General features: G+C 38.2%; 1 protein-coding gene across 1 annotated transcript in view; it reads left to right on the top strand.

Annotated features, from left to right (window-relative positions):
- NAALADL2 (N-acetylated alpha-linked acidic dipeptidase like 2) overlaps positions 1-21,036 on the top strand; it is a 324,485-nt gene that overhangs the window by 42,328 nt on the left and 261,121 nt on the right. The window contains exon 3 of the mRNA XM_050902673.1: positions 1,541-2,042. Within this exon, the coding sequence (XP_050758630.1) occupies positions 1,541-2,042 (502 nt within the window). The remainder of the gene's footprint in view (positions 1-1,540; positions 2,043-21,036) is intronic.

Here is a 21,036-nt window from a genome sequence, read left to right as displayed (position 1 = left end):
TTGTTGACTCAACTGGAATTGAGAGACTAATGTTTGTTATCATTATTTAAATAAATAATGCAGATTTTCACACTAATTTAAGATGCTTTAGTTTGGCTCACTCTAAACTCTGTTGCTTCCACTGCATATAGAAGAATTTGGACTGCAGGTGGAGAATTGATTTGCAAAGTGTATACAACAGCTACACTTGAAATGTATACCTTAGCTATGGGCTCTCTTGACTGTTCCTAGACTGCCTGACAGTTACAGGCGAGGGATATTTATATGGCTGTACAAGAAAATAGGATCTGTAAATTGGTATTGTATAGAGCAAAGATAGTCTTTCAGTGGACAATAGGCTGTTTCATTATATCAATGCTTTCTAACGGTTTGCTCTCTTCAGAGAGCTTCAAAAAGCTAAATTCTACTTTGCCATTAAAGTAGGTTCATCTATTATGTGGCCTCAATAATGTTATCTGGAGGTAAGTCTTAGAGGAAGAAAATGCCTTAAAATGTAAAAATGGAGGGATAATGCAGTGTTGTAGGTGTCAGTCCAGTATCCATCACTGAGAGGTTTAATATCTTTATCTTCATTTTATTCTAATTGATGAGTGAGTCTGATGTTTGAAAAGCCCTAAATTACAGATGCTTATGTGATGGAATAGCTATTGTCAAAAGTATGGAGGGAAACGGCACCCTATTGTTGCGGTCTGTTAAAAATGATTTGTTGAAAATTGACTTTGAATGTTTGTACTGGAGGTCAGAGTTCCCTTTAGAGGGCTCGTACTTCCATAGAAATATCTAGAAGTGCCACAGATATGCCTTGCTATTAAAGGAACGATTTTGATATAAATACTTACCTGGCAGTGCTTTTGATTCATTAAAATGGGAAAAATAAGTGGAGCAAAACAGCTGGGACAATTTCTAAGTAAATTCATCAGTCATTCAGGAACTATGCATTTAAAATACCTATAAATAATAGAATGCTCCATCTAAATGGAAGCCTTTTATTGATGTGTAAGTACAGTGTCACCCTGAAATTTCTTTTTTAACTTATCATTTCCTTGTGTTTAGAATCAGATCAGGCAAGTTATATTATTTCTACTTTTTCAACCTTATTTTAACAGCATCATTTTGTATGGGGTGTGAAATGAAATTGATACACACAGTTGTTAAGCTTTAAAATTACTTTCAGGTAATAAATAATTGTTTTGGAAGCTGCGCCTTCACTCAATTTTTTAATATTATCTTGGGGACTGACAAAATAATAGGATAACTTTTGTGTTTTGCCATTGGCACTTACAAATTCCCTTTATTCATATTTTTACAACATATTATATTCCCTTAAGTATCTTCTTTCCCATCTGACAATGTTCATGGGACTGGTGACCCTACAAAGAAGACAGGATGGTGGAAACAGGGAGAGTGAAATACTGAGAACCCAGTTTTTGCTTTTTGTTGTATATGTTTAGTTCTCCCAGGTTTACGAAGCATAAATAAATTATTTATATATACATAAGGAAACAAACATTTAGGCTTTTTTAAAATTTTGTTTTAATAGATAAAAAGATGGCCTATCACAAAGTGAATGCAGACCAGAGAGCACAGGGACACTCTCCGTACCTCGACAACGATGAGCTCCAAGCCACAGCGCTGGAACTGGAATGGGACATGGAAAAAGAGCTGGAGGAGCCTGGCTTTGACCATTTCCGACTGGATGGTGCGGTCCAGCATCACTTGGGAAACTCACAGAGTCCTGACCTTGATCTCGAGCCCATCCAGCCTTCATCTTCTCCAAAGGGAAGATTCCAGCGGCTTCAGGAAGACCCCGACTACGTCTCGCACTATACGAGACAGCCACCAAAGAGCAACCGCTGCAGTTTTTTTCAGATACTGAAAGTATTTTGCACTGCTTTGATTTTATTTATTTTTGGAATTGTGATAGGATATTATGCACGCAAGAAATGCCCTTCTCCCCCAACATCTCAAGAACCAAATAACCCTCATATCTACCATGAAATTCTCAAGGAAATCAAAGCTGAAAATATTCAACAGATTTACAGGTACGTACCTTGACATGTTGTTGTCTAAATGCAATCAGGTGCCAATGCTAAGACTTCTTGTGATTTGTTTTATGTGGAATCTTATTTACAAACCTTGTCTTTTTCTTTGTGTTCAGTTTCCTCATGATGTTTGGGAAGCTTTCATAAACATATATGAAACTAGAGTAATTTTTAACAATGTGGATTTGTGTTGGTCATTCTAGTTTTTGCTTTAATAATGTTCTATTGCTAAATATATTAATATTAGCTTTAATGTACATGAATTGAAAAACATAGATAATTCGCAGTGAATAGAAATATAGACGATAGACCAGCTGTCCTAGATCCAGTCAATTGTCAAATAACATTGTCGAAAAGCAAGATTTTAGGTGATGTTTTATAATATTTGGTGCTTTAAGAAATCCCCATCTAACCTCTGGCAAATAAGTGAATCCTGGCTTTTGGTTTTTCAGTCTATATGGTGAAATAATCCTTTAGTCTGCATGGGTTTAGGATGGAGAAATTGACCTCTGAACTGTGAAAGACTGATTTTTTTTTTTCCTTTAGTACTTGTTTTATGAATATAAAATGTTGTAAAATATCTACTGACTTGGTTTGATTTTAATTTTTTTTTTCCATGTGGAATCTTTTCACTGCTTTGAAAGTTTATATAACACGTTTGTATCAGAGTATAATCACTTTTCTGTAGCAGTGAATGTGGAAGAAACTAGGTTTTCCTGCCAACTTTCAAAAGTTATTTCTGTATGAGAGGAGAGAGGAGCTTATTTCTGGCTTCTGGAACTGCAAGTTCCTTTTTCATGATAAAGGAAACGCATTGCAGATTTTTTGATCAGTACCAGTTCAGAAGCAGCAGAACCTACATGCCTGAGGTTAGAAAGGATTGTTGTCATGGACATCCAAAGAGTTGTTCTTGAGTAGATCAGAAATACATTGAAAGTAACCACAGAAGTCTTCTAACATAATTTGTCTTTTATTATAAGCGGTTAGTACCATGTTTTGAGCCAATACTGTTACTAAATTCAAGGGAAAAAATAGATATGAAGGATTTCATGTCATTTTTCATGTGCTGAACTGACTCTACTTTATACAAATCTAATTATTTTTGTAATGGGAAAGGGTATAGGTGATGAAAAATGTTGATTCTGAATGGTAAAAACTTAACCTCTTTGTCTTCTCAGAGAATAAATTGAACTGAATTCTGTCATTAGGCTTAGTCATGAACAAAGTATTGGAATAAACTGAGCTCTACTGATTGGGTATTACACAAATTACAGCAAATTGCAGAGAAGTCTGTCAGTCTCAGGATAATACTCCAGTACTTTGTGTTTGGGGACTGGGAATCACTTGCCATTTTATTATTTCAAAGGGTGGTTTAAAAACATCCCTTTTCAAACTCTTCATCACTTTTCAAACTATTTCAGCTAGCTATTAGGATATTAGTGAGAATGTGGACTTTAGGTAAAATGAATTATATGAATACTTTGGAACTTAAAACTTATGTAGTTGCTATCCTTTAATTAACATAATTCTTAGCATTTGGTAATTTTTTTCTATGTAATAGCATGATTTCAACAAATGTAGTCAAGCATTAATTCAGCTACCTATTGATTCTGTATATAAATATATAATCAATGCTTTTAGTATACCGCATTACCCATAAGATTTTTCTTAACCCAACATTTTGACCTGAGACAGCTTTTATCCCATGTTGTGTTAAGTTGCTTTCCCTCAACATCTGTTTGGCAAGAGTCAGAGCTGCTGCAATGAAACCTGCGTATATGTAGCCCCACAAATAGAGAACACGCAACATATGTTGCTTGGGAAAAAAAGAGCCCAAGCCTGACAAAATCAATATATGTTATTGTAAGACTTCTTTCAATATAATATACTTCGAGTTACTAGGAATAAGTGGCAACTGCTTAGCTTGCAATTTCTAAATGTTACTGAGAATGACATTAATTTAATTTTATTAGCTTACTACTTAGATCAGACTCAATAATGGTAAGGGATTTTGTTAACAGTCCTGATAAAGGACTTAGGAGAAAAAAAAAACCGTATAAAAGACACAGTAGTGCCAATCATATCGCCCAAGCAGACATCACCTTAATGTGCTTGGAGGTCTGGAGTGGGAACTTCCTATTGGGATGAAATTTGCTGTGGTCAGATGAAGCTTTGAGGGATGGGACCCTCTGGGCTTCTAAAGAGGTTGCAGAAGTGCACCAGGGAACTTGTGTTGATTTTTGGGGGGATTTGGACTGGATTCTGTGCGAGCTGAATGAAGCCTCTCTACCAATCTGTGTTAGGAATGGAGGATCACGTAGGCTAACAGCAGTTTGTCTGCACGGGTTGCTGAAATGGGAGATGCAGTTGTTCCTGTCCAGCTTCTCCATTGGAGGCTCTTGGGGAGAGCTCACGTGCCGCTTTTCTGTCAGTCCCGTACTGGCCGTCTACATCAGCCAGGTCCCTGTTAAGCATTTTTCCCAGCAGACATACTAGAAATCATTAGGTAAGGAAAGTCACTGTGTTGGCTTTTATTCCTTCAACTTTGCACCTTGCTTCCCGTGAAACGTCAATGCTACAGAAATTCAGTGTAATTTAGCACGGTTGTAATTACTGGCCTTGGCCAAGTTGCCTAATTAATGATACAGCCTAAGTAAAGATTATCTCTGTAAGCCTTTTTGAACATCTCCACCGACCCCCTGTAGGGAAATGCTTACAATGTTGACGATAAAAAGTAGAAATCAGTTTACTCCTGATGTTTCAGAGGTTTCAAGAGGACTTATGTTGTCAGAGGTGCCTGAAACGGGGAAAGGAGTCACCACAAAAAACTGAGGAGTTTTCCTTACCCTGCACATTGCATTTTACATGCCGACAAAAATTAGGACAAATATTGTTAGTAGTATTTAGTCAGTAAATCTAACATTTTAGGAGTGTGAATACTAAATTTGCTTAGATAAATATTTTTTAGACAAACAACCTGCTCCATAGTATGGGCAGAGTCAGAACTGGTAAAAACAGACATAACTCTGCAAACATCACTGAACTGATAGGAATCTAGCAGTATTATATCTGTTTGTGCCATGAATATGACTTCTCTTCAGTTTTGTTTTGGAAGATATCGTAAAAGGTTTTAGTTCGTTTGGTGTAACTTAGCTCCGACAAGCCTTCAGGGTGCGTATGAAAAGCGCATAAATCCTGCATCCAAAAGAGACCAGGTAGAAGTAGAGATACCGAATACCTCAGGTACTGTTTAAAATTGTATCTGTAACCAGCAGAACTTACCAGGGCAACACAGATGGACAAAGCTGGTAAAATTTATAGGCTGAAAGTAGGCTCTCTCCTAGGACAGCTAGGTTGAGACTCCATGGCAAGATTGAGTTCTCGGAGCCCTTTTAGAGAGAGCGTGTCAAGAGGACATAGCTGGAGAGTAGTGATCTGTGCTTTGAGTCTGCGGTCTTCCTCCCTGAGGAAAGTGTCTGCAGCTGCAAAATATAATCGTTAGAATAGGAAAAGTCCTGTTTTCAAGTGTGATGAATGTGTTTGGATGTGGAAGTCTCTAAAGTTTATAATAAATGCTTAAGGTCGTAAGAGGCAGACTTTCAAAAACACAGAAGCACCCAACAATTTTGCTAAGCACACTGTTGAATTCTCAAAAGTAAACGAGCCCAATTTTCAATGAAAACTGACATTTTTAAGCTACTTCTTAAAATGGGATTCAGATTTCTGATATCACTTAAGTGCTTTTGAAAATTCAGCTGGTTTTTCCTTTTCGCTGTGTATAAAAAGGGGGATGCTGAAGAAGTGTATCTTTATCCTGTTGCTGTGCATCTGCCAGATGCAGGTTAGCTATCCAATGGTCATTACCACATAACTGAATTATTCAACAGATTTGTGTTTATAATGAGTGGATTGATTTCTACACACACACACACACACACACACACACACACACACCCTTCCCCAAATTAAAGATGGCTGTGCCATTTGTGCTGTGTAGTGTCCCCTCTGCCTCCTGGGTGATTTTTTTCTTGCCCTACCTTCAGGAAGAAGACAAGGGAAAAATCTGAGATACCCTGGTCTGGAGTTAAAGGGAGCATTGTCACTGACTTCAGGGTTACTGTCGCTAGCTGCCAAGATTTTGGTCATCATATATATTGCTAAGCTTTTCTATTTTAGAATGGTAAACGTTTGAGTTTTGTGCAAACTGAACTTTAGTGAGTGTTTTCAGTTAAGGCTTGAGTTGACTGTTATTGACAAAATCTAAAGAGACAAGGCACTGAAAGCACAAAAAGTAGCAGAAATACAGTCTCATCAAAGACCTCTAAGATTATAATAACTACTGCTATCCAATTTGGCATGTTTTTCTTAAAGAAAATATATTGTGTTGCATGTTTAACAGTGCCAAGCATTTCAATAGGAGAAATAAGAAAGGTGGTATTTTTATTTTATATGAAATTATTTCAATTTTGTTGCTCCAAAACCAGATAAAAATGAAACAATCTTAATTTGTTTGGAAACTGTGAGGCTATCATAATTTTTTAGGAAGTTGTAATTTTAGGGTTGACTTCTGTAAATTACACTGATAAACAAAGATTCACGTTGAATAGTAAGAGCAAAGAAAAATGGACAGTTGTGTTGATGTCGATGATAACTCTAGCTATACCTTATATGTCAGATGAGTTAATTCTCTCAAACATTATTTTTAAAATTCTTATAGCCTTATTCTGCTTTACTCTGTAATTCCTTTCAACAATCGTACATCTTGGTTACGATTAGATTCACAGTCCTCTTGGATACATTTTTCCATGATTAAGACTGAGGGGGCCACAGACAGAAGAGTCTTTGCTTTGCTCTTCATCCAGTCTATAGAGCAGCTCCTACATTTCAACTCTGCTTTTCATCTTGTATATTCTGACTCAAATGCTTTCTTCACTATCATTTTTTTCCCCCCTCGAGCAATAGGGAGGTTTAAATCCCTTCGTAATACATCTAGTTGTAACTAACTGTCCTTTGGAGGCATATCTGTTCCTTCTTCCAGCTGGTAATATCACCTGCAGAATCTCCCAAATCCATCTCTGGCAAGAATTGATTTGTCACTGGTGTCTGGTGCCATCCATAACTTAAGCTTAATTCTTCAAAGGGCTTTGGGAGAGTAGGCAGCAGCAGCTCTCCTACGCGGTCATGGTCAAAGGAAAAAAAGTGCCTATGCAGTGAGAAAAGGAGTGTACTTGTTTTTTCTGAAAGTGAAGTGAGAAAGTTCCATACCCAAGTGTTTTTTGTCCCTGATCAATTATAATCAGTACTGTTAAAACCTTGGGGCTTCAAACCTTTTTATCAGGTAAAGCCTGCGGAACACAGACCTGATGAACAAAAGTGCCTAGAACTTCTTGGAAAATTTCAGTTCTGGAGATTTGGACTGAATTAAATTTACAGGCTACTGCTTGGCAAAATTGCCTTTGCTGTCCCAGGAATGAGAAGTCATGGCAGGAGCAGAGCCTCTCCTAAAGGAAGGGTATGAGGAGAGAAAGGAGTGCTCTGGTGACTGCTTCCCTTAGGAAAGACCCATTTTGTCCCTACTCCTGTTAACAGCTACTGTTAATTAATAGCTACATACTGACATCTACGTGGCTGATGGTAGCAGTCTGCTGGCCTAGACCACTGCTCACTTTGCTTGTGATCTGAGTGGTTGTCTTTGTGTGCCCTGTACACAAGCAAATTCTGGTTTTTGTTATGCTAACAGTTGAAAAATGCGTTGCAAAAAGCAAATTTCTGTGGGAACTCATCCTCTTCCCGCCTGTATATCAGTCTCAGATATTTATTGTATTGCCAGAAAAAATGCAAGTATTAAATACAGTTAAACTGAGTCTGAAGTCTTGCCTGCTATATCTTTAGAAATGGATGTTGGCACGTTCCTGGGTAACCGGTAGCAAAGTGAGCTCTCCAGATTTATTCCATTCCCAGACTCTGTGTAATCACTTGGGATTCTCTTTATTCACATGATAGTTTTGAATGTGTATTTATAAGTACAAAGCCCCTTTTGAAAGGAGATAAGAGTAATGGCAAAGAAGTGAAGGTTCCCACTTATCCTCCTGCTACCTCCCCAGCGAAGAATGGCTCTGAGAACATGGGGAGATGTCTTTTGTGGAAGAAAGATGCCCCGCATGACCCAAGCGGTATCTGTGGAGCAGCGACTTGATAAATTTAGGCTCCAGATACCCACTTATGTCAAATATGATTTTTTTTAAACCAAAAAATAGATTATATCTGTACTTCAGAAGTGTTAATAGAAAGGCTTGTCTGTTTTATAGTTTTCTTTGGTTTCATTCAATTTGTCTCTCTTTTTTTTTTTTCCTTCTTTTTAATTTGCCAAACATAGCTCTTTCATTTGTTTTTCTGTAGATGAAAGAAAGAAGCATTATAGTGATATAATGCTTGACAAGGAAGTGTAAGTTTGTTCCTGTTAGGGTCAGTTACAGCATATGCTTATGAAATTCCTCTTCCTTTTTGAAGAAATGTCTTAGCTTATGGTTTCCTTAACATTGAAGGGATGTGTTTCAAGTCCACCATGTGGTTCACTGAGAACAATTTTTCCTCTCGGTTGATTATTTTTTTAATGGTAACCATAAAAATACATGAATTTTTAGATGTTTGATTTGGGAAATCATTTACAGTAAAGACTGATTTTTGTGTTACAACTGTGTCCTTTGTAAATGAAGTACACAGTGTTGCCTTAAAATAATTTTTCTAAGCAATACACCAGTGTGATATAATAATGAATTAGATCCAATAAGCTGTATTGTGCCACATCAGCATAATAAGTAATGAGTCCCTTGATAAATTTCATTATCTGTCACAGCCCACATGAATGGCTTCCGTCTTACTGCTCCTTTCTCTAAAACAACATACAGTTCTGTGCTAGGGAAAATAGAAAAAAAAAATCACAATTGGGCCAACTTACCGGTTAAGAAACTCTTTAAATACAAAAAAAAGTATTTTAGTTTGTCTTTGAGTTGTAAGAAAACAAAAAAGAGATTGCCAGACCTCTGAGACCTTCTGTCAAAAGAAGAGAAGCAGGAGGATTTGTGTCTTGTATGTGATGTCCTGGGTGGACATCATATGTCATCAGTGTGAAAACTGAGAATGAGGTTTTTGAGTATTTTCTTATAAAGGTATCATTCCAGAAGTGTATTTTGTGGAGTAACAAAAAGTATAGATAAGCTAATTGGGAATTTTTGAAGATGATTTAAAAAAAAATTTTTTTTTTTTTTTCATAAATCTGCCTTTTTTGTGGTACAGTGTCTGTTTCAATGCAACGTTCGCAGGCTCAGGGTGGAAATTTGAGAGGGGAAGATGGGGGACAGCTCAGTACTGCTGAGAGGTTACACAGGACGCAGGGGACTGGGGTCACAGTCCTGTTCTGCATTAGGTGGAACAGGACCTGGCACCTGAACTTATCCCATTGGAGTGCTTTCCTACACGACATCTGCGTGTTGGTACAGCGCCTCACGTTTTCTAAGAAAAAGTAACCCTAGTTTTTGATAGGCTATAGACTATAAATTAATTTTGCTCTGATCACTTATTTTTGGATTGCATAATCTTATTTATTTTAAAATTAAAGATCACCTTGCTGAAATTGCCTCAAACTCATCACAGCAGAAGCGTGGTTAGGGTTTAGAGAGAGAACCAATTTCCATGGCCATTAGCTATCTACCTCTTTACCATGACGGCTGAGAAGAGTGGGGCAATTTAGTCCCAATTAGAACAGCAGTTCTGAATGGTGACAAGTACTACTTTTCCTAATAGATGAAGAAATGAGCTGTGCCAGCGTGGATGAGGGAGTAATTTGCTTTTTAAAGGTCTAGCATACCTCGCTGCTGCCTGCTTGGGGTAACGGAGAGATCAGGGAGGGACTGATGATACTTTGAATCTTCCTGTTTGCTGGGCTGCCCCCAGGACATCTCGCTCTCCCCTTTGCCTGTAGATGTTTGGTGCTGTTTGGAAAGCTCAGATTTTCAGGGGATTGTTTCTGTTTCAGCATGACAAACCAGAACAGATGGTGAAACATCTATGGATTTTAAAAATCCATACCTTTTAAAAAACTTTTGGTGAGTGGTAGGCACTGTCCGTGACTTTACCTGAAAAAGAGAAATACTTGACATTTCTGAGCAATTCTGACACTAACGCTGGCTAAAAGGCAGTATTTAGAAGCAAAAGACTTATTTACGTTGCCATTCATCAGTTTTATAGAAGTAACCAAATCATATTTTTTCTAACAGAAAGAATCTGAAGGGAAAAAGCACACGGCCTGCTGAGACGACAGCCAGTTTTCATTTTAGGCCAATTGCTTCCAGTGGGGAAATACCAGAGGATGCAGAAATGGGACGCAGTTGTCCTTCACTGTCCAGTCCTTGCAACTCAATACAAGGAGAATCAGCAATTTGGGCTGGTGGTCCCAGGGACATACTTATAAAGATACTGAGAAACAAACCTTCCAGAACAAAACCCCTTAACAATTTAATTAGTGGCACTAGATACGCCGACTATCTACTAATTGCCTGAACAACTGCAAGAGTTTGCTCCTGCTGAGTTAACTGTATTGGCTCTTAACTTCTCAGCGATACAGTGTGCTCAGAGGGTGGCTGTTTTCTCCAAGGAGATGGTGACACAGGGAGGAGCTCTCTTGTAAAATTTCTTAAGCACCAAACGCTCGCAAATTCCTGTTTAGGATGCATATCTCATCAGCAGAGTGTAAAACTGAAGTCTGTTGGTACTCTTGAGATACGGCGTTTGAGCGGAGTGCTGCAATTCCATGGTATGCACTGCAACAATTAGCAATTAGTTTCCTGCCTGTACACATAAATCAAATTAACAAAGCCTCGAGGGGAAAGAGTTTTCTCAGCCCTCTTTGGTGGTGCTTTGACATCCAGTTCCCTACAGTCAGCACCTATGACAGCTATTTACTAGAAGCCTGCTAATAAGTCAGACTGTTACCAAATTTACTGGGAGCAGCAGGACTGCAATTTGTTGTGCAGTATTAAGTTACTGTTCATGCAGCATTTGTAACTGAAGGCTGCTAAGGAGCATTGCTAGGAATCGATCAGGGATAATGAAATTGATATTGTCTGAATAATAATCAGTTTTAATAACAGTCTTCTACAGTAGTCTTGCATTGAGGGGCTTCTATTCTTGGTTCAATTCTCTTTGAAAGCTGATGAGTTTCTGAAGTGTAGTAGCTGCCACACTGAAACAAATATGAAATGTATTGAAAAGGTGGGGCTTTTCCCAGTAATACTGGAACTTGCACAGTGTTAGACTTTTCAAAATTAAGCTGGTTGGCTTTTTTGAATTTCTAGAGTATTGTTTATGGACAAGAAGTTAAATAATGCAGGAGGTCTGTACGTATGTCTCATTTTTCTCAGTCTCAATAACGGGTAATCTTTAAACATGCAAGAAGTCTCATCCTTCATATAAGTGAATGTTTCCCTTGGACACATGTAATTGACACAAATTTACATACATATGATTTTCTGATGAACTAGTTCCTGTCCAAGTTAAAATACTGAGTCATACTCTGCTTACTTTACGAGTATTTTTTCAAGGGTGAAAAGGTTGAAATATTCCAGTTAGATAGAATTTTCTCTATCCGTTGTTTTTTTCTTTTAGTAAAATATGAAAATTGAAAAGTGAATTGAAACGTCACTATCAAAACAAAGTGTTGAAATGGCTCAGAAGTAAAATTGCTTGGAAATCTTGTTTCTTGGAAACTTCAGGATTTTTATTCCTAGTTGGGGCATTTTGCGTGTGTGTTGTCGTTTCCTGGCAAAGCAATGTCTTGTCCTCAACCAACTTAATGTCTTTGTTTATCTTTTGTGAAAGTTGGTTCCTGAACAGAATGGAGAAGATAACATTAACAGAAGTGAGCAGATAACATTTGAGGGTTTTGTTCATTTTACCTTTTCTAATGGGTTCATTTTACCTTTTAATTAAGTGGGTTGTGTAAGCCTTAAGGCAAAAGGTCACTATTGCTGTGGGGGTTAGGACCCCATCAAAGATTGACTTCTCTCCAGCAAATTTCAGAAAGCTCTTCAGAGAGGAGTTTGTATGAGTTGTAGTATTTTTGTTGAGATCTGGGTCTAGAGAAAGGAAATAATTAGGGATGTCTTTCCTTTGGAAGTTAGGGTATGGCTGAAGACTGATGCAGTAATCCTCCTATATAATACAGAATTGACCAAATGACCAAAGTTTTGACTCAACTGTCCAATACTTGTGTTATGCTCTGGGCCATAATGCATTTTGCTTCTGCTCAAGTGGTGAACTGGAGCCTATAGACTGGAGAAGCCCAGGACTTCTCCAAAACACAAAGAGGGGAGACAGCGGGAAGAAGGATTGATAGTTAAAAATGGATCAGGAGTCCATGAAAATGTCAGTACGCCTTTGATGGAAATTGTTTTCTTTGTTCCAACAGAGCGCTGTGATTTAGCAGAGAGCTCGCATATTTACAGTTATGATTGTGGCCGAGGCAGGAGCATGTTCCCAGGGGTTCTGGAATCTGTTTCCAGTCGAAGGCTACGTGAGCCAAGACTGATGCAGGGCAGATTGAGACCATTTAATTATTTAAATAGCTAGCTGAGTGCTATTTGTGAGCAAAAGGTGGTAGCTCTGGGAAGTTACTTGTTTCATGGCCATTTGTTAGTAATAGTTATTGAAAGCTTTTATTTTTAATAAATGCCAACCTAGGTGATGGGCCCTGTGATGTGCATTATTAAATAAACAGACAAGCTTAGAAAAAGGCCATACGGTCATGAATAAAGTTTCTGTTCCTTGTCAACTATTTAGAGAACAAAGCAAGAAACTGAATTATTCATGATATGCTTAGTGCAAGGCAAATGGAACCTGCCGCTGTGTTGCTAGCAGTGCAAATAGTGACTTAAAAAAATACAAATGGTTTTCTTCTGTATTATCGTGCTTGTTTTTGTTTGCTAATATTTCTAGAAACTATTTAAGAAAATTAAACCCTGTGACAAAAAAGAGTTACGTCTGCATAGTTCCTCAGAATCCTAGCACAGACCCTGTGGGGGATTTTGTTTCTAAAGTATTCAGCCAATGTGCTAAAAAGATAGATAAGACATTGTGTTTTGGAAGTTAATACAGGTATTCCTTTTGTTCTTGTGGAATTTTTTTTTTTTTAATTGAAATAAGTTTTGTAAAGACTGTTTCCTATAGACAGAAAATTATATATTTATATAGCTGTCTATTCATTTATATGTGGGGTTTTGTGTATATGTCAATACATAGATCTAATTTTGCTGAAGTTCAGTAATTTACACTACACTTCTCAAAACTGTCATATATTGTAGTGCTCAGTACCACTTCTCCCTGTGGTCGTGGCTGAAACCTGATTGCCGTTCTAATCCCAGGGCCAGAAGTACTTCTTGTTTTCATAGTTCCTTTGAAACTGTAAGAACTATCATGACCGTGATATATATGCCCAGAGAGTTATTAAGGATACAGTTCTGCACTGGAGGATGGGCCTCAACTCCTAATAAAGTTACTTGTTTAGTATTTGATGAGAAATAAATATAGGTTTGGGGGCTTGTCTCATTCATATTGAAATAAGTAGTATATAAAATAAAAGATTGTTAGTCAATCACAGTGCAGAAATATTTCCACACGAAAACAGATACCTGGGCTTCTTAGTCTGGTGTGGGGAAAAAAATACAAAAACCAATGGCTGAAAGATCAAGCATTAAATTAAAAATAAAAGTATACCGCACAGATAAGGTGATGAATGGAACAAATTTCATTATGAATTTCTTATGTTGTTGGACGTTCTTTAGCCAGACTGTTGTTACAGTGTTCAACACAAGGCAAAATATATGTCTGTGGCATAGAAAAGGCAAGGTGAGATGATTTAGTGGTTTCTTTTTAATGTTTTTTCCAATCTCTGTGTTTCATCAGTCTTTTCAAAGATTTTATTGAAGCATACTAAGATCAGTCAAATTTGTTACATGTACAGAAGAGATCTTGGAGTGCAAGTTTGAAAACCAGTAGTGCTTTGGGTGTGGAATGAGTTCCTCAGAAGGTAGCGCTGTTCTTTCTTTTTCCTAATCATAGTGTAAGGACATTATGAAAAATTTTCCTGCTTTCAGATACAAACCCAGAATATGGATCCCCTTTTTTGAATTCCTCAAAGGAATAGGATTTTTTTTTTTTAAACAGGATTTTTTTTTTAAAAAACAAGAAAGTTAACTCTGAATTTTTGACCACATTTTAAATTTACAATTGGCATCTATGAACTGAGAGTTGGCGTATAGCCTGCACATTTTGGTGTCTGTACCTCCAAGTACCTGGAGGAGGAGACGACAGCCGGAGGAACACAAGAGGTGATTTCTACATGTGTTCTGCAGCACTTGTAAAAACAGTGAACGACTGTGTTAATGCAGCATATGCCCAGTCTCATTACATTATGGGTCAAGTAAACTAAGAAGTAAAGTAAGAAAAATCTTAAAAGCAGATTGAAAAGATGACACTCTGGTTGATCGTCCTGGTGTCAGTGTGGCCCTGTTCTGCTAACCATCCCACTGCCTTCACGTGGGTTTCTGGCAGAGAAGCAAGCAGTTCTTAAAATACACCTCAAAGGCTCAAGGCTGCACTGACGGCCTCTGCCTCTTGTCAGCTATGGTCAGATGAGATCGGATTCTGCAGTTCTTCATCAATTGGCTTCTAAAAAAAGGCGATGATAATTTCATCTGATAGAGGATGCCAGTTTTACACTCCTAAATTTTTGGAGTTACCGCTTCTTTTCCTTTATTATTGAGCTGTTTTAGGTAGGATGCCTGAGAGGGTTTGATGTTAATATTCTCTTTCGATTAATAAACCGAACTAGAACAGAGGATTTGGGCTCTGGCGGTCGCAGGAGCCAAGGCAGAGCTGGGTGCTGTCGCAGGGCTGCTGGAAGGCACGTGGAGCTGTTTATAGCACTGCGAGGCAGTCGGGCTTTATCTGGGATTTGCAGCTCTCCACTAGCTAAACTTTTTTTTTTTTTTTTTTTTTCTTTTTTTTTTTTTTTTTTTTTAAAAACAGACTCTGTTAAAACAAGAATCATTTGGTATTATTTTAGAAATACAAAGCTAAATAAATTAAATCCTGCTTTAGTCTTATGGATTTGGAAATTGGTTTTACATGCTTTCGTCACATCCTGGCTGGATTAATCTAACTCTCTTTTTACAGTTTTGCCAGCACTGCCGCTGCAGAAATTGTGTACAGATTGCAGCGGCAGCAATGATCAGCAGCTCCCCAAGGAAGAGCAAGGCTCGCAGAGGTTTAGGTCTCTCTTCCATTTTCTCCTGACTTAGTATGTCTTGAAGTTAAAAAGGTCTCACTGTTTGGGAAACAGTTAATTGGATCAGGATGAGTCATACCCAGGATTAAATGCTGGCGGTACGACTGGATGCCTTCCCTTTAGTTAACGTAATTAAGACTGACATTAAAGATCAAATTATCCTATACCAAATTAGAGCCTCAGGTAAGTGAGAAACTCTTCAGGGACATTCCTGCCTAGTGCTATTCCTGCCTAGTGCTGTGCCTGCCTTGCTAAGGAGGCTGTGGGGGCCCACCAGAGAAGCCCTGGGGTGCCCTGGAGGGTAGGGCTGTCCTCTGAGGTCCAGGCTTCGAACTCCTGCTGCCCTGGTGCTCTCCTCTGGGGAGGAGGCGTGCTGGCTGCTCGCAGGGAGCGAGCGGTGCCGCTGCCTCTTTGCTCCTCCGCACCCCAGGCACAGGTTGGGGCACTGGGCACGGACGGGAGGAGGATTACGCTGTTGTCTTGCAAACGCATGAAAAGCTGTCCTGGTGGCCTAGTGCGGTACAGGGAAAGGTATGGGCTAAATACAGAGTGTAACAGGCCTTGTCTGTACGTACGTGCTGCTGCTTTGGCTGCAGTTCAGAGCTCTGAAGCAGAGCCCGCAAGTTCGGTTTGCGGCAGGCTCCTCCCTGCCCCAGCTGGGCACGCTGCCTCCCTGGCCTCTTCAAAACTGGTCATTGCCCAGGTTATTTTGGGGGGTGTCAGAATTTTTCTAGCAGGACTGCAGAATTGTATGTCTAGAATCTAAACGGCTTGCTGCTTGGCTGCCTTTCCTCAGTTACCTTTCCTGAACCGCCTCAGGGAAATCCCTGGGTCCTTCCAGGGCGTCCCGGCTGAGCTGGGCACGCTCCTCCTGGCAAAGGGAGCGATGCCACCAGTGTCTTCTGACTTCCGAGGGACTTCAGCTGAGCCATCTTCGCTCACGTATGTTTGGTTTCTCCAAAACAGCTGACTCTCTTTGAGATCTGGTCCTGTTTACTTCATCTCAGATAAGAGCAGCTGACATTTCTGCAGCACCTTTTAGCGTAGGGTGATAAATTTCTTTACGCACTTACTCAGAAATTATTTTATCCTCCAAAGAATTCAGGATGTTTGCGTTTGAAATGCAGTACTGAATAATCCAGTCTACCCAAAAATAATTAACTTTAAGATTAGGTTATGTCCTGGATCTTTTGGTGCATAAAGACATTTTAAGACCTTTTATTTATTGTATGTTAAACACTGGTTGCTGGCTGCATTATATTATGTGACTCTTAGTTCAGCAGAGATAGAAAACAGATTTATCTAAAGATGAGTCGTAAGTATTTGTTATGTGCTGTTGTGCCACTCATGAAGAGTGACTTTGGGATGAGAATGGTGATATTCCACCAGTAATTCAAGATATATTACCCCAAAGGAAAAGTTGATACTTTTTCTAGAACGAGGGGAAAGTAATTTTACACAGAGAAGGAGGTAATAATTGTCATAAGGCTTACTGTAGTTGTACACGAATAGTTTCCTAGTTTCTTATGCCAGACTATGATACAGCATGTAAATAGTGCCTCATAAAAACAGTAAAAAGATAACTTCAAAGAAAAAGTGTGACCTTAGCGAGAATGACAGGGCAGCTATTCCAGAAGCAACAAAAGCGTATCATAGTACTGTCTGTTTGTAATCCTTTAAATACAACTTGATAGTAATAGAAAATCAGTGTTCTTTTCTAGATTCACCTCCAGCTAGAAGATGCATCTTTATGCTTTTTTGTATTGCAAACAAACGTATTAGCTTCTCTTTCAATTATGAATGCTATTAAAGTTTGCCAGCAAAGCTCTTATTTTTCTTTGCCCCCACCGATGTTTCACATCATGGAAACATTATAATATATTCAAGATTTGTTCATTATTATTATAGCTGGGAGGGAGATAATCAATCTCTGTTAGCATATTTTTGAGACAGTATTTAAACTGCCCTGGGAATATTTGAGAATACATAGTAAATTCAAATTATTTTTACCTACAGTATTATATGAGCACTAACTTTGAGAGAGACCATATTCTACTAGATATGGAAAATTAAAGTGAGTATTTGCTTACAGGTAATTATATGGCTCTGAGTGTATGTAATGGAGGAAAGCTCCGTGGAGAGTCCTTATTTGATCTTGAAGGCAATGCAACAAAGTTTTCAGTTGCTTTTCCCTGTTTACCAGAAGAATTTCAGACCTGCTGGAGATATTATATCTTACCAGCCTTGAATACATGGAAATGTTGAAGTACAGCTTCACAAAATTGTTATCTCTGTAGTAGAAAGTTTGAATTTTCAGAGGAGGCTTAATTAATTAGGGAAAATGAAGATTGGATGAAGACAGGAAAGGCTCCTTGATGGTATTCTATTTGTATTCCTTTCAGAATGTGTATTCTATGATAATGTTTTGATTTCATCAGATTAATTGCCTTTATTTGATTTGTCCTTTAAAAAAAGAAAAAAAGGAACTAAAGAGAAGACAGGCATGAATTGTTACATGACCATTACTATGCACGGGGAATCAGAAAAGTGTGAGTTCATGCTATTTGGGCCCTTCTTTAAAGAAATAATCAAATATTTTACTTTAAATTCCTTTTTCCCTGAATATCATGTAGAATTTTTCTCAACTTTTTATATCATCAGATTTGAGCAGAAGGGAGTAGTCAACTATGGATTCAACCATGGCTGGGTTTTAAATTACTGTGGTTCCAGTTATAGATAGAAAGAACTTAAAAAACATAATAAAGATGAATGATACATTAAAATGAATTATAAGTATCATTTTAAGCAATATACTGAAGATCATGAAAATGGAGCTGTGGTTCTGAGAGGACTAGAAAGCCACGTGATGAACTAAGGCAAATGATATTCTTTTTAAATGCTCCTGAAATATTTTCCCTTGGTTTTGTCACTGAAAGGTAGCCCCTCTTGTTTGCAGCTACCTTCGAGATGGTCTAAATATATAACTAAGTAGCATGAATTTAACTTAGTCCTCTTTCAAAGTAGATTTAAACATTTGTTCTTGTTTCCAGTTTCAGGTTTCCTAGTATGCACTTATTTTCCTGAATTTCCCAGGGTTGTTCTGAATTTACAATCGTGTAACTGAGTTCAGAGTCTTTTATTTAAATTTTAATTATTTATGGTTAACGGTGTGAGCATTTTAGTATTTTCTTTTTGTTAGATGAGATGTCTAGCGTGCCTTGGCACACCTGAGCAATATGGAGTAACACACTGGGATTTATTTTTAGACTTAAAAAAAAAAATTAAAAATTAGCCATGGTTATACATAATTTTGAGACGGGTCCCAGGAAGATCAGATTAGGTCGCTTATAACATTGATATGCACTTGTTTTTTGAAATCTTTTGAAAGAAATACTTTTGTGCGTAGAAGGACCAAACCAACTAAGACCATGAAAGTATGAATTTTAAAAATCTGGTTTGTGAAGTATGTAGGCTGGAAACTCGTTGGGGTGGTGCATGCTTCTATTGGCTGTATATACAGTGACCAGTGTTCTGGAGTCTTGAACTCAAATTCCTGTGTTTTGAGCCACTAAAATGCCAATAACCGGTAGTAACACTGCCTTTGTTTTTCTAAAATTCATGCTTGCATGTGTAGCTTATGCTACTTAGCCGTAATTGTATAAAATGAGAAAATTGTAAGCACGGAATTGGAGGAAGGGTGAAGCTACTGCTGCTAATGAAACCTTAATTGTTGAAGTTCAAGTTAAAGGCTGAATATTCAGAATTGTATCAGAGACTGCAAACCCCCTAACACTTACTACTTATGCCATTTAAAAATGATTGGGCACTTCAGTTTAATTTGCTTGAAGGTGAAGAGCTTGTAAGATGTATTTGAACCTAGAAGTAATTCTGACAGCTAATTTTTACATGCATGAAAAAGAAGTTTCATAGTGGAAACCTTGACTTTTAGTATTGTAGAGCTAGAGTCCTGCTGTCATAAAGGCCCTAATGATTTCTCACTTAATTATGTATCTGAACACTTAGGCAGATACACATTCACTACCCTTTAGAGATTCATGTCTAAGTACCAAATACTGGATGCACTCTTTGGCTGTGAAACCTGCTTTACTTTACCTGTCTGGCTGCACAGCTCTGCTAAGATCTAGGAGATGGATTCTCTTCTTGTTAGTATTTCACATCTAAGTTAAGCCTTACACACACACCTCCTTTAACTTATAAATAAATGGTATAAGCACGTTAGACCTCGTTTGCTGATTGTGTAAAATACTTTGGGGCAAGTGTTAGGAAGAGCCCTTCTGTGTTTGTAGCAATGTCCTTCTGTGTGCCTGTCAGCGTGTTAGTCAAGTGGTTCCCAAAATGCTTTTGCTCCCCTGGGGATCCACAGTGGGTTATTGAGGAGGAAGAGAAGAGCTGGACCTTTCAACCAGGTATCTCCCTCTTAGGTGGCAGGAGAGCAGTGCTGGGACTGGAGAGATGCTGCAGCAGCCAGAGTTGCTCTCCAAAATGCTACATGCCTCTTGGGGGAAAGGGATGTTCCTGGGAAAGGGATGTCCCAGGCTGACCTGAGAAACAAAGGAAAGTGAGGCCAAATAGAAGAGGGCAGGCTCATCTCTGGCTGGTTGTGGAAACAAAATGGTGAAGGAGTCGTTAGTAGAAAGAGACTTGTTCTTCTTGTTTGGTGCTGTATTAAACCTATCGGTTTAATAGTTAAGGAGTGCGACATCAAAAAGGTTCCGCATCAGAGGTGCTTCAGGCACGTTTTTGAAAGATTGTTACCCTTTGGCTACAGTTAATTCCATTTTAAATATGTTTATTTTCACTTAGAAAGTTCAGCTAGAGTTTGGATTGCTTCCCTGTTGAAGATATTTTGATTTCAGATTGCAGCAGTTTAGAAGTATATAGATAGAAGAAAAATTCTTCCATAAAAGCTGCACTGTATGTAAATCATCCTGTTCAGGTAAGGAGTTTGGTGCTAAGTTACAAGTTACGTCTTAAGAGTGAATGATTTATGGTTTTGATATAATATTTTAAAATTCTGCTGCACACGCCTGTTTTTTAATAGCTTGTGTGTCATCCAGCTGGCACATATTATGTCTATGTATGAAAGTGAATGTTGAAGTTAAAACAACTTAATGGAAATGGGTTTTCAGAAACATGTCGTGACATTACTATTTTTTGTGTCAGACATGCTAAAACTGATCTGAGTTCTCAATAGGTTGGCAGAAATGTCAGTCTCAGACTACGCTGAACCTGTTTGGGTATGATGCATTATTTGCTGATGCTGTTTTCTTGTTTACATAAGTGGATTTGCATGGCTTGGTGCTCCGAATACTGGACTGCTGAAAACCACCTGCATCTGCTGAGGTATTGAGATAAAAACTCTGGAGGCTGGCCAGGTTTCTGCAGTGCTTTTGCTTACGTGGTTGACAGTAACATCTGGTAACGCAGATGTTGAATTCTAGAGAGCCATAATTATTTTGAGAGTAGGGAGAAGTTGTCACACGTAGTTATTATCATGCTACTATCACAGGTATTAGAATCAAAGAGATCATTTTGTTCTTTGCTGACAGCATATGTTTTCTCAGCTTTGGAGATATGCTATTTTGATGCCATGCAATATGCAGATTAAAAATTGTCTTGTTTTTTTTTAAG

This window comes from Gymnogyps californianus, chromosome 10, assembly GCF_018139145.2.
Source record: "Gymnogyps californianus isolate 813 chromosome 10, ASM1813914v2, whole genome shotgun sequence".
Lineage (NCBI taxonomy): Eukaryota > Metazoa > Chordata > Aves > Accipitriformes > Cathartidae > Gymnogyps > Gymnogyps californianus.
The sequence above is the reverse complement of the archived record's forward strand: the minus strand, read 5'-3'. Positions and strand labels throughout refer to the sequence as shown.